The sequence below is a fragment of the Myzus persicae genome, unplaced genomic scaffold, assembly GCF_001856785.1.
Source record: "Myzus persicae strain clone G006 unplaced genomic scaffold, MPER_G0061.0, whole genome shotgun sequence".
NCBI lineage: Eukaryota > Metazoa > Arthropoda > Insecta > Hemiptera > Aphididae > Myzus > Myzus persicae.
This window is the reverse complement of record NW_019100925.1, coordinates 414446-428598: the sequence shown is the minus strand read 5'-3', so window position 1 is coordinate 428598 and position 14153 is coordinate 414446. Positions and strand designations below refer to the sequence as shown.

Genomic DNA, 14153 nt, shown 5'->3' with positions numbered 1-14153 from the left:
CTCACTAGGTATTATGTATTCAGTTATTGGATTTTGGTATAAGTAAATGTTGTTTAGATCACGTACGAAATCTGGAAATCGTTCGTATAAACAGTCGTATTAATATGCACAGCTTAACTACGGTATTGACAATCTGTCACATTATCATTTATAAGTAGGTGCTATAATGCTAATAAATAGACAGACAGTAGTCAAGTAAATTGGCATAATACCATTTTGTTTTGTTTTGTTGATTGTTATTACTTCGTAAGATCTACGAATATTGAATATCAACATTTAATTGTAACACACTCAAGATTTACAAAAGAGGGAATTACAAAACAATAGACATAACTATTATATGAATACTAAATAGATCTCTTAGCACCGATATGGTGGTCATTCATATACCGTCGAGTAACTGAGACGCGTCTTTGTATAATATAATATGTTTTAAAAATATAAGTTATCTGTCATATATATTCACATATACTCCAAAGTCCGAGCTGGCCGGATCTTAAATATTTTACTCGGTTTCATTTAATCTCAAACATAACATTTTAATTATACTGCATATGCATATTTGATGCGCATGCACATTGTAATTTAACATGTTCTATTGTTCTATACTAGAATACAACCACTTTGGTAAATACCTACACACATATTGTGTATTTTAATAATTTCATTAATTCATTTAACTATTTAGGTACCAACCTATACTACTTTACATGCGCGCATCTACCCACATTTTCCGGGACCTTCCTCTCTCGCGTGCAACAGTACACATTGCATGGTAACACGCATTTTTACATATCATTTAATAATATTATAATACCTAATCGTTTTCGTATACGAAATCTCTCCAAAATAAAATTCCTTTTGCCTACCTATGTATCATTATAAAGTTATTATCTTTCAAAATAACATTTATTATGTGTTGACCATCGTCACACCTTGTCGTCCATCGACTTAGACGTACCTATAGTCCATACCACCCATGACCCATTCAAAGCACTTCCTGTTTCTATCTTACTATGGCGCTGGTATAGGCCATCGCGTTGGGACATTTCTACAGAACACACAATATACACGCTGGTATACTTACTTATACATAATATGTCATATGTATTATATCTTTATGTATATAATTATACAAAATAATTTATGTATTAGGCATATAAAATTATATTGTGCAGGTGGTGCGCGGTGCAACAACAAAATCGGGTTCTCCGCAAATCTTTATAGAACTTTCCCTTCGTACGAACATTTTTTTTATTTCTATCGCAAGTTATACCTCCTAATTTATTCCATATAGCTATTTAGAGCTGCACGATGTCATATCGTCGCGAAAGTGTTTCTTTTACAAAACGAATACAGTATTACACCCTACCAAAATTGTACTAGCGTAGTTTTTATTACATATTTGTTTCCGTGCATGTGTGTGTAATTGATATTTGGCTCTTTTCCTTCTCGTAAAAATGAGGACTATTCTCTCTGTAGTCTGTACGTACCTAACCGTTCTAACCCATATTACATTTGTTTGTATACTTATAAATTATAATAGGGTATTTATTTGAACATGTTTTATATAGTCAGTTGTCGGCGTGCGATAATATCGACACCGTCGTCATCACTGCCTCACACGAACGCCACCTCCGCACATGGTATTCAAATTATTGACTTGCGCTCGCGCGCACACCCACCCACCCACACACTGACACACACATAGTATATATATACGAAATATATATATAAATATACACAGGATCATTTTAGCGTCCGGTGAGGGTTATGCGCACCCAAGCGACCATGACGGTATACGGTACACGAGCCGCGCAATTCCATTACGAGACATTCGTAGACGGTAGACCCCGATTCTAACGACGACGACGACGACGACTTAAACGCATACACACATCCGGAGAGAGACTTAACACAATGACAATAACGATAGAGAAATAAAAATAATAATTATTATTATTCTTGCCCCGTTCTTTACCGCGTTTTGATTTCAAAACAGTCGACGACGGGTTTTTTAATAGCGTCGTTTTTAAACCGACCGATAAGCCATTGGCGTGTATCTGCAGCACGGAACAAAACGTAAAAAAATAAACACCCAAATGCAACACGGTGTTGTTCACCCACACTCACACACACACGCACACTCGTAAAATATACGCACACCACTCTATGTATTACATATTATAATATAATAATAGGTACCTTCTATATATATATATATACATATACACGACAATACCATTACGAATTCATCATCGACTATTCAACTGTTCGGCGGTAAAGTGTATTATGTATATTATAATAGGTATACGTATATGAAACACTCGCATTGTGCGTAGAGTGAAAAAAAAATTACTACGGCACAATAATATTATATATAATATATATGATATACCTATATACTTATGTATACATACGTCTAAAAACTTTGTTGTATATTTTCGCGGTGGGCGTATTGTGTGAGTGTGTATGTTGTGCGTAATATTGGCCAACTCTCGTCGTTACATATATTATACATGTATAAATTATTATTATTATAAATATAGTAGGCATGCTTTTTATTATTATTCGTTTTAAATATGCGCGCGCGAGAGTTTCTCCCGTGGCCCTAACCTGTACGAAGTGCGTGGGCTGTATAACCTGAATGGCGAGCCCACTACACGTAGGTATACAGTGTACACAGTATATAATATACACACACATACACACATCCTTGGTTCGTATAACACAAAAAACCTTCGTTCAAGTTTTTTTTTTTCATCATCATCATCTCCAGCTCTGTCTCTTGTAGAGCGCCGCACAATCGCGCCTCCGCTTAACGGTATACCTATGTATATACGTGCGCCGCGTCTGTCACTCGTCTGATGGAGGCGCGTCGTGTTTTTTCGAAGCTATATATTCCTATACGTATACAATACATTATATATGTATATGAAATACGCACATCCACAGACAGTCTAATATACTATAATATATAGGATAATTAATTGAGTAAGGCGGCTGCATCCCGCTACTGTGTGGTCGACCGATGCTGCAGTTTCTGCGATTGACGTGCATGTCTTTATATACTATTATTATTAATATCTATCATGTATATGTATGTTATCATATATACAATATATTTATAGGTAAGTAAATAGTAGACCCAATACATACTGTTATATTATTATACACTAGAATTTTTATACAGCTGATGTTTGTCGATAAGATAACGGTGTTTCTATATTATTATAATTATTTATGTATTATTTTACTTGAACAATATACATATTCTACGCTACTATACTAGTATACCTTACTTACAAGTTATAACTAGACGAATTTTTGAAAAAAAAGGGCAGCGAGTTTGGGTATACATTATAATATTGTTTTGATATTTTGTGACTATATTATATAGGTAGTATGAATGATTGAACGAAGTATGGTATTCTATAAATAATAAACAAAATCAAAAATAGGTACAGCCTGGAAAATACATTTTGGACACGACTATTAATAATAGACACCCATTACCCATAGCAATTGCTGCGTGTAACTATCTAAAGATTTATTATCTCTATTAGAGTTAATAATGATGAAAAAGAACACTTAAATAGTTAAATATATTATGCGACTCAGTATAGTCACAACGGACTCTCGTCTAAATGTCGCATGGACCGGGTGGGTTGTAACTTGGAGGAGAAACTCGCGGAGGTTCGTCCTACGGACTGTAAAGCGAAAACGTGAAGGCGTGTGATTTATTTGACATGCGTTCAGCAAACATTTTATTACAGCCGAGTATAACTGCACGGGTAGACGAGGTATTCTGTAATGTATGTAGTATAAAATTTAAATTGTAGATAGGTGTATTATAAAAGTAAACCTACGTGATGATAAAAAACTTATCTTATGTGGAAATCGAAATTGATCGATGCGCCACGTTATTTATTTAATCGTATTTGTCTAAATGTCTAAGACAAATTTTTATAGCCGACTATATTTAATTATATTATTGTACACAAAACTGAAGTGTAAATATAATATATTATAAAAACTAAGTTCAATCAAGTTAAAATCAAGTTGAAAATCATCATCCTCGATTACCGGAGCTCAAAAAAAAAATAAAAAAATGCGAAAACGTATAAACATTATTTGCATATTAATATATTACATGTGAATGATGAAAATCATAATAATATGATAAAATTACATTATCTTAATATCTTATCGATTGTTCCATAAGTGATTCCACGCCGTGTGCTCTCTAATCTCCATAAAAACCGCTAACAATCACTCGGTACCTTCAACTTATTACTCTCAATTACCATATTATGCACACGTTCCACATTTTCGTTATTTTTATGATCTACCGTTCAAATCTTTTTATTATGAAGTATGAAAAATATTCGTTTTTGAGGTCGGAAGCGTTTATGCGACGACTACAGCTATACTTTTGTGTATATTCTGGTTATTAGTTATTACTATAGGTATTAGGTATTATTATTGTATTTTTTCATTAATATTGTATAAATGTAGGTGTACAATAAGTGCATAATTTGGTACTTACGTGATTATCGGAGATCACGTGAACCGTACGGGCAAATCGTAATAAGCTTTCGGCGTAACGGCGACAAGAATAGTAGAACCCATTTCGCGTGATTGTACACAGTTTTATCAATCGGTAGGCAGTAATTGTTATTTTTAAATTGAATCACAGCGTGCGCGCGATGTTTTTTTAATCCGAAGTAGAAATAATATTTATCCACCGTGAGGGTAGAGGCTCCTCAATACCGCACGCGACCAACGACCGTACAGAACTGACTGCGGCCGCCGTTTTTTAGCACACACGCGGTGGAGGCGCGCACCGGATAAAAAACATATATACGTTTATATGGGTATACACCGGGTGGGGCCTCTTCTCACCGCCACCGCGACGGACCGGTCAACCTACGGGGACAAACGAGGCTATATCGAGCCCCGCACATTGTATGGATAATGAACGAGATATATACAACCACACACACACACACGATATATAATAAACTGTATTTTACGTTTTTATATATATGTAGGTACAGTATACGTGTGTGCAGAACACTATACACGTTCACTCCTGCAGCAGCAGACATCGAATTCAATAAATAATTCATTTTTCGAATATTTCGCCGTCGTCGATGGTATATGAGGTTTTTTTGCACTGTTCAAGTGACCGACCTCCCCGAGCGAAATCTACCATCTACGGGTCCCATTAATGATTCATTATAAATTAATGGTAACTAAAGGAAACCGTCGGAATGTTTACGAACGTTATAAACTACTATATTACTATTCACATTCAACATACACCTACATTAATATTAGCCGTATAATAATAATAATGACAATAATAATCTTTATTTTGAAAAGAAACTGCATTTACATATCATGACATTTGGCATAGGTACGGCACAACTATGAATACACCCAATTTTAAATTATGCAAATACTTTAGATTTTTATTTTCTATGGATATTTAAACATAATCTAAAGATTTAACTTATTGACACTGTCAAAATTGAAGAAAAAAATCAGTATTACCCAGTGGTACCTATACACTCTGCTAACATTGAAACATTTACAGGAGAAGACAACAGTCTAGTAGTATTTTAAATTCTGAGCAATGACAATTTTATCATGTACAGTAAATGATAAAATAAACATTATCTGAAAATGTCAAGTATCTACGGTTATTTGTTTTTGAATTACGACAAAATAAGAAAATCTTTCGATGAGAATTCATTAATTTACGACTGAAAAGTGAAAAGAGGTACTTAAAAGGATTTAGCTAATCTTAGTAAAAACAAATCGTTTACCTAGTATATTATATCGTAATTTATTCATTAAAATTGTGCATATTTTGTAATTTGTAATTTTTGGATGTTTTAGATTTCTATTTACATTCACTCGTAATTTATTGATTTCTCATCAATCGATTTTTGATATATTTTTGTTGAAAATTCGATATTAGATACTAATCATAGATATTTGAAATTAAAATTTATATTAGAGTTGTCTATGCATGATTACATTTAAGTTTTTTTTTTTTATAAGACTATAAATGTAGATAAATAATTTTTGTAGAATCAAAAAGCTTGAATATTCAATAAAAGGTTCATTATAAAAGGTTATAATAGTAGTTGAAAAATATTAGGTAAACAAAATTGAAAATATGCACGTTTTTATTCATAAAAATTTGAATTTAAAATTTTGACAAGATTCATCAAAATCAAGAATATTTATCAACTATTTTGTCATTAAAAATGTATTAGACATTCAATTTGTATAGCTAAGATTGAAAATTGAGAACAAGATTTCTCATAAGTAAGTAGTTCTGCAAGTTCATACTTCATACTCATACTGATACCAAACTCTAAACAAATATATAAACACATTTTTTTTTTATATAGATATTTCAAATTAGGCATAGTTCAAATAGTTCAAATGTGTACGAAATTAGATTTTTAAACAAAGATAACAATTAACAATATAAGTTATTTTGTTGTTGGTGATTCGAGGGTACCTACTTAAAACTTTTAAAGTATATTAATATATTTTATACATACAATAACATTTTCAAGTTCTATGTTTTCGGCCAAAACTAATTTAACCTTTACTGTATTACTAATAGTGTTAAATAAACTACTTTAATAACAATATCATAAAATATACTTGGTAATATAGACTGAGAATTTCAGTCAGAATCAATGCATTTAATTAAAACATCCATTACTGTGACACACTCGACACCTAATTGTGCAGCAGAAAGGTACCCTCTTGCCCTTCCATTTGTTTGTTGTTTTTCCCAATAAAAATCTACTGACAAATTTCGAAGTACAAAATATTTTATATCCAATTTGTGATCAGAAACCTCCCTAAACGATGATGACCTGAGTATTTTTTCTATTAGAGAGTGTCTTTAGATTGAAATAAATCCCATTTCGTAATTTAAAATACATCGCACTGCTCAGAATATAATACTACTTAGTGATGCACAATGATGTCGTATTTCGATATCGATATCGATATAAAACCAATTTTACCGATATCGTTATGACAAAAATAATATTCGATATCGAAATACGACATCGCAGGTAAATATCCAACATTTTATCGATATCGAAAATTGATAAATAGAATATTGAATAATATATTTTAGCTAAATACTTAATAATTTTAAATGTATGCATATTTTCAGGAAGCGATTATACAACACTCCGAGGTACCTACAGTAGATGAAAAATATATAATATACCTGTAATTTTAATTCAATTTAAATTTTTAAATTTTTGTTTATAATAATATAATATGAAAACTTTTTTATACTTTTTATTTAAGTACACTTTTTTAATGTAAGAAATATTAATTTCCAAAAAAAAAACCGTCAATAAATTTTGTATTTAGTGTTGTATTGAGTAATGAATATTTTTTTTTACTTTTTTAGTCTATAAATTATTATAAATTAATAAATTATACCGATAAATCGTTTGTCGATATCGATATCGTTTGTTTTTCAATATCGCGATATGATATCGATATCAATGAACCGATATCGATAAAGGAAAATACATCGTTGTGCATCACTAATACTAACAATGCCTTATCCATTCCTTTATACCAGTGTTTCCCAACCTTATTACCACAATGGACCACTTCGACAATATTTTATAGGTTGCGGACCACCTCAGTTTTTCGCTATTTAAAAAAAAATAATAAAAAATCTATGGTACCCTGGACCACCGGTATAAAACTCTACTAACGGGTATAGTCGAATTGCACTTATTTTAGTCGAATTGCACTTGGGTTTAAAAAAGGTAATGGTCGAATTGCACTCGGGTAAAAAACAGATAGTGGTCGAAACTGCACTTGGGCTCAAAAAAATATTTTAATAAAATTATCATGCATTTGAAGGGCTTTTTTCTTTGCTGAATTTGAAATCATTCTCCGAGGTAAATTAAGTGGTTCTTCATGAATATGTATCAATTCAGACCGAATAATTACTTTAGAAAATTCATCTAGATATAGACGATATAGTTTTGAAAGACAACCACGATAGGCACCACGCCATTTAACACCATCATTAACATATTTTTTCTTTCTAAAATGTATAATTTTGATACACGATTAAGTCACGGCCTCGTTCACTTTTAATAATTTTTAAACTGTTCATATTTACACATCGACGTAAAAGTGTGTAATAATTGTATTTTGCATAGGTCTACATAGACACATAGTACACGCCATACGGTATACAATAAAAGTATTAATCTTATATGCGTTATCTAAATGGCACGAACTAATATATAATGCTATTAAATAAGTACACCGTAGCGTTTTTTTTGATTCACGATATATTTAACGGGTTTTCCATTTTAATTTTTTTTTTTTTGAACGAGTGCAGTTCGACCACTACCTGCTTTTTACCTGAGTGCAGTTCGACCATTACCTTTTTTCAATCCAAGTGCAATTCGACCATTCATTTGTAGGTAATAAGTGCAATTCGACTATCCCGCTACTAACTGATCCCGTGCACTTCGTTGACCGTTAAAAATGCCAACTCTACATGAGACTTACTTATGAGAATGTGAGCAGTATATTATCAGGTAGGCAATCCACCTACGATGGATTGAGGACCCCATTAGGTGCACACTCCATGTGAATGTTTTATTTTTATTTTTTAATTTATTTTGATTGTGTACTCGCCAATGACCGGCTATAAGTGCTATTCAACCACCTTTGTAGGCAATATGCGAGAATTTTGGTTTGATCATTGATGCATGCTTAAACCTGATCGGCAGCACGATTAACCAATGGCAACCAAAAAATAAAAATAAATTCTATAAGTTTTACTAAAAATGTAAGAAAATAATAAGCGTGATGCTTGGACCAAGGGAAATGGGATTCATTTACATATATGTAGATTGTACAATTTTACTTCTCGCCTTCTCGGAACAATTCATATCTACACACCGATCCAATACATAACTAGACGGACAAAAAGATACGGTTGCATGTAGCTATGGAAACCCACAAGCCACCGTGCTTTGAAATATGTTTATAGATGTACAATTAACAAGTAAAACAATGTATTTTTGCCGATTTCAACCCTTTTAATACGAAATTTTGATAAATCATTTATCTAATCTAACGGTGAAATTATAATATTAATCTATACTCAACATTTCAAGTGGATAACAATAATAAGTTCGGCTCTGCGTTGATTATGACAGGATAACAAAGACGCTAATCCACAAGCTGCTATCAGCACAAGAGTGTATATAAGAGGGACCTTTACTTTAGAATATTACTATAACATCTTAAATAACCTTGAATAATGTAACAGCTATATCAAAATAAAGATAATTTTATAAAATTAATTGATAATAAAAAAATCTTTATTCATAAGTTTAAGACTTAAATATATTTTTGAGAGAACTTATAAATAAAGCTCTTAATAAACAATACTAAAAAAAAACAAATTCTGATACATCATTAAAAAAAATATATATATATAGTAAATATATTACGTATATATTATGCCTAAATAACATTTGGATCTATACCTATTTTAGATTAAGAAAAATTAAATAAAATACAAACAATAGTTGTTTAGAAGGCAGTTCTTAAACAATTTTTTTACTTAAGTTATCAGTATCTCGATTTGAAAAACTTGAGAAATTATGATCATCATATAAATAACTCAAAATGCTTAACAATTAAAGACGTATAGACTTTAAATATTGTTCTTATTAACAAAATGGATTACAATAATACTCAGATATAAAGACATTTTAAACATTTAAAAAGTTAATTCTTCGGGGTATTCTCCAGTGAGACACGCTGTGCAATGCCCAACTTCAACTGCAGATTTGTTTGGCATTTTTTCGGTAACTGCTTCTTTGAGTCCTTCGACGGATAGATAAGCAAGGGTATCAGCACCTATAGTTTATATTAATATATTTTATTATTGTTTAACAGTTTTAATCAAATATATATAATTTTTTTTAATATAATTTGAAACTATATTACATTTCACATAAGATACTGAATTGCAGCACGACCAGTAAACAAATTTGTATAGAGATTTGCAAACATCACAATAATATAAAAGCACTCCGAATTTAAAAATATGTAGTGTGATTAGTTGCTATAATACTAACAAGTAACAATGTTTAATAATATAAAAAATGTATCATTCCTAAGTATTATTTGAAATTTTCAAGGTTGTGATCTACAAATTTAGAGTATATTGTCCTATTGTCAAACATTCAAACTTATTAGTAAGAATATTATCTAGGACACCTCACGGCTCATAGGATTTTATTGATATTTTTATAACTTATAAGCTATAATAATGAAAATATTACAATTTAAAATTGATATTTCAATAAAGCTTTTATAGCTTGTAAGCTTGTATACTTAATAATATTTTCTAGACAATATTTTAAACTTTAGTATGTCAATTCACTCTAATATTAAAAATAACATCAAACAATTGATTCTGCCAAACACAAATTTCATTTGTTTTACGTTTGTACAACAGAGACAGCACATGCAGGTTAGATCCTCTACACTTACCTATATGTTTAGCCAGTTGTTCAATAGTTAGTTTATTAGCAATAAGTTCGGCTTTAGTCGGTATATTAATTCCCATATTACAAGTGAATTTAAGAGGAGGAGAAGCAACTCGTATATGAACTTCCTTGGCTCCTGCATCTCTCAGTAATTTTATAATTGGACCCATTGTGGTTCCTCTTACAATGGAATCATCAATAAGAATCAATCTCTTGCCAGCTACATTTTCGACAATAGCACCAAATTTTTTGGCAACACCTAATCTTCTTAATCGTGCATTTGGTTGAATGAAAGTCCGGCCAACATACCGATTTTTATATAAAACTTCAGCAAATGGAATGTTGGACTGAAAATAGAAGTTAACCATTAATATATAAAAAAATTTTTAATAATTCATTATAATACAACATTAAATACTAACTTTCATTGAAAACCCATGAGCGGCAGCAGTTCCAGATTCTGGAACTGAGCTGACAATATCAGCTTCAACCAAACTTTCTCTCGCCAATACAATACCACTTCTCAATCGCACCGAATAAACCATTTGTCCTATAATGTATAATTATACACTTATATTTTACATAATGAATCAATATTTTTATCATAATTTATTTTTCGAATGCATTAAAAATTAAATTAAATAATGAAACTAATAAACTCATATCATATTCACCTTCATATATACTATCGGGTCTTGCAAAATATACATATTCAAAAATACAAAATGCTTGAGGACGATTATGAGGTCGACCCATTACAGACACAGTATGAAATCCTTCTTTTGTAAACTCTACAATTTCACCAGGGTAGACATCTCTCACATACTTCGCTCCCATTGAGAGGAAACCACATGATTCAGATGATACAACCCAACCTTCTTCTGCTTAACAAAGTATAAATAGAATAATAATAATTTTTTTTAATGACAATTTATAATTAAATTAAAATTTCAAAAATAATTACCTTTATTCGGATCAGTTAAAGACATCAGTTTTCCAATGCAGAGAGGTCTATTACCATATGGATCACGTACCCCAAATATCCTATCTTTTTCCATTATAACAATTGAATAAGATAATTTGGTAAGTTCCATAAAATGTCTAATGCGAGCTGGCCAATCAGGACCGTCAATTTCAATATCAGGAGGATTCAAACATAAAGCTTGTGTAATTAGTTCACTATCTGAATGAGTTGAAAGACCAACCCCTCTAGCTAATACCTAAACATAAAACATATTATATTTATAACAAATGGAAAAACAATGACAAAGCGTAGTCGACATTTAATGTCAGGGGCATCATATGAATTTCATAACATGACTGAGACTGTGTCTTGGCAGGCATGACGTATGAATTATGTACAGACGTCAACATCTTAATATATACCAAAATTATGTAATATTTACCATGCGTCTTAATCTCCCAGCATTAAATAATTCACCATTATGAGCAACTGCTAAGGCACCATGAGCAGAGTGAACAACAAAAGGTTGACAATTGACTTCTTCAGAACCAGCACTAGTAGAATACCTTGTATGTCCGATTCCGAGATTACCTACATGATACAATTTAAGTATACTTTGTCCAGTAAAAGAACAAGTTGATGCCAACCAAAGCAGTTCTTCTGCGCATCCCCATGCAACACCCTGCCATAGTGGAACCGGACTTGATGGCAAAGTGTCAAGTGGAACTGCGCAGAATTAGTGTGTTCTCTTGTTGGACAAGTATAATTAGTAATAATTGCCCAGTACATATTATTATACATTGATACTTATTACCTTTGAGTTTTTTTGTTGCTTCATCATTGAAAATATTACTGACCAAACCCATGCCTTTTTTAACATTAAAGTGTGTATGGTTGTCACCTTCACTCATAGCAATACCAGCACTTTCTTGGCCTCTAGAAAAATATAAATAATTCTTAGGATAATTGATTTACAACTCGTAAGGAAACTTTAATTTAGGTTTAGGTTAGTGCACAAAAACAAAATTGCAACATTCGCCAATGTTAAGAAACAGCTTTCTTGTGCCTGAAGTTTCTACCACAGTTGTACGCGAGAAAAAATCCTTAACTCTCGCTGGACAGAGTATGTTACATATTAAAATTATGTAAAAGAATGACGTCAAAATCACGAGCTAATTGGTTATTTTGTAAGAAATAGATATACCACGAATAACTTTTGCACGAGGGCCTTCATACATTTTTGCAGATTATTATTTAATTCTTAAATCTACCACTACACACAATAGATTTAAAATTAAAACACAAAATTACCGATGCTGCAGTGCTAATAATCCAAGAGAAATAATTTGGGCTACATCTAAATCTGTTGGCCATGGATCAGAAGCTATGCAACCAAATACACCACATTCATGGCGCAACTGCCTATCATCTTCTTCAATAGACATAATTGACTCTAAAACAAAATAAAATAGTATCCATCATGTATTTAAATTGTGTAACAAATAGTTTAAATAAATGAAATAAAATCAACTACATTTTTTGTGACAATAAAATAAATGATTTCTTATTAACATTTATTACATTTACCAATTATTGTTACGAATTTTTAAAATTTAAATTAAATATAATAAATTATATTAATGTTATATTAATGTTATGCATACCAGTTATTAATATTGAGTCCTATTAATTAATATAGAAAATGTAAAAATAAATGTTAAGTTTAAAAAATTAGATTATTTAATGTTAACAACAACAAAAATATGTTGAAACAGCAGAAATTTTAAGGAGGATAAAGTTATAAATAAAATTATCAATGGTGGTCATAAAAAATGAGTGGGCTTTGGTTTTTTTATATGTATGCCTAATATTATTTTATTATATTATATCTACAGTTTGAATATTTGTAACATTGACCCATGTAGAAGTAGGTGAAGAAATAACAATAATAATAATTGTTACACATTGTAATTAAATTGGCTGGGCTGTAGCCTGTAGGTCATCTAGCCATGAACTGAAGATATCAAAGTTTATCAGGAAAAAGTAACTGATGTTTGAACAATCAACAAGTAGCTTATCTAGATAATGGTTAGTAAAAATAGTAACCATGAAATCAATTATAATTTTTTATCGTAAATAAACGATGAATAATATATTATTGAACCATTACGTATTAAATATCGTAAATTATAATTCAAATAGAAAAAACCAATAGGAATAAAATAATGTAAGTAGGTACTAGGTACTTACAGCAAATTCAAAATCTGAGACAGCTAGTCGAGATGGACCTAAAGAGAACTGGCGCAATAGAGCGATAATTTCTGCTGTTTCTGGTAGTCAGGTACACAGATCCAGACTCCAGACGTATCTCCGACACTAGTCTGTGGCAGTGTGGCTTGTCGCTTGTGCGGTAGTGCGACTATTGCGCATTTGCGTTTCGAATTTTTGATACCCGTTTCGATTGTTTCTAGCACGTTTTTTGATTACGTTTTCAATAAGCCGCCAAAGTCCAAACCGGTTTGAAATGTTTGAATGCAATAAGCGATTTTTAGGTTAGTATATTAGTTGTTATCAGCTAGCAACGTGCCGATATATTT

The 14153-nt window shown here is 31.3% G+C and overlaps 2 protein-coding genes across 5 annotated transcripts in view; both read right to left on the bottom strand.

Annotated features, from left to right (window-relative positions):
- LOC111026872 (leucine-rich repeat-containing protein 15-like) overlaps nucleotides 1–4819 on the bottom strand; it is a 29230-nt gene extending 24411 nt beyond the window's left edge. Inside the window, exon 1 of the mRNA XM_022305047.1 lies at nucleotides 4550–4819. The gene's annotated coding sequence lies outside the window, so the exon portion shown is untranslated. The remainder of the gene's footprint in view (nucleotides 1–4549) is intronic.
- Nucleotides 4820–9510: 4691 nt separating this feature from the next.
- Nucleotides 9511–14060, bottom strand: LOC111026873 (amidophosphoribosyltransferase-like). 4 transcript variants are annotated; one of them, XM_022305049.1, is made up of 9 exons: nucleotides 13807–14060; nucleotides 12868–13009; nucleotides 12371–12492; nucleotides 11999–12147; nucleotides 11557–11812; nucleotides 11267–11476; nucleotides 11015–11142; nucleotides 10597–10939; nucleotides 9511–9957 (listed from the first exon to the last, which is right to left on the bottom strand). In XM_022305049.1, exons 2-9 carry the CDS (start codon nucleotides 12999–13001, stop codon nucleotides 9818–9820), a joined length of 1482 nt encoding a protein of 493 aa, XP_022160741.1. In that variant the 5' UTR covers nucleotides 13002–13009; nucleotides 13807–14060; the 3' UTR covers nucleotides 9511–9817. The 4 variants fall into 4 exon arrangements, with proteins under 4 accessions (XP_022160741.1, XP_022160743.1, XP_022160742.1 ...); XM_022305051.1 differs by having other exon boundaries at nucleotides 11267–11473; XM_022305050.1 differs by lacking the exon at nucleotides 13807–14060 and adding an exon at nucleotides 13221–13567.
- Nucleotides 14061–14153: the final 93 nt, after the last annotated feature.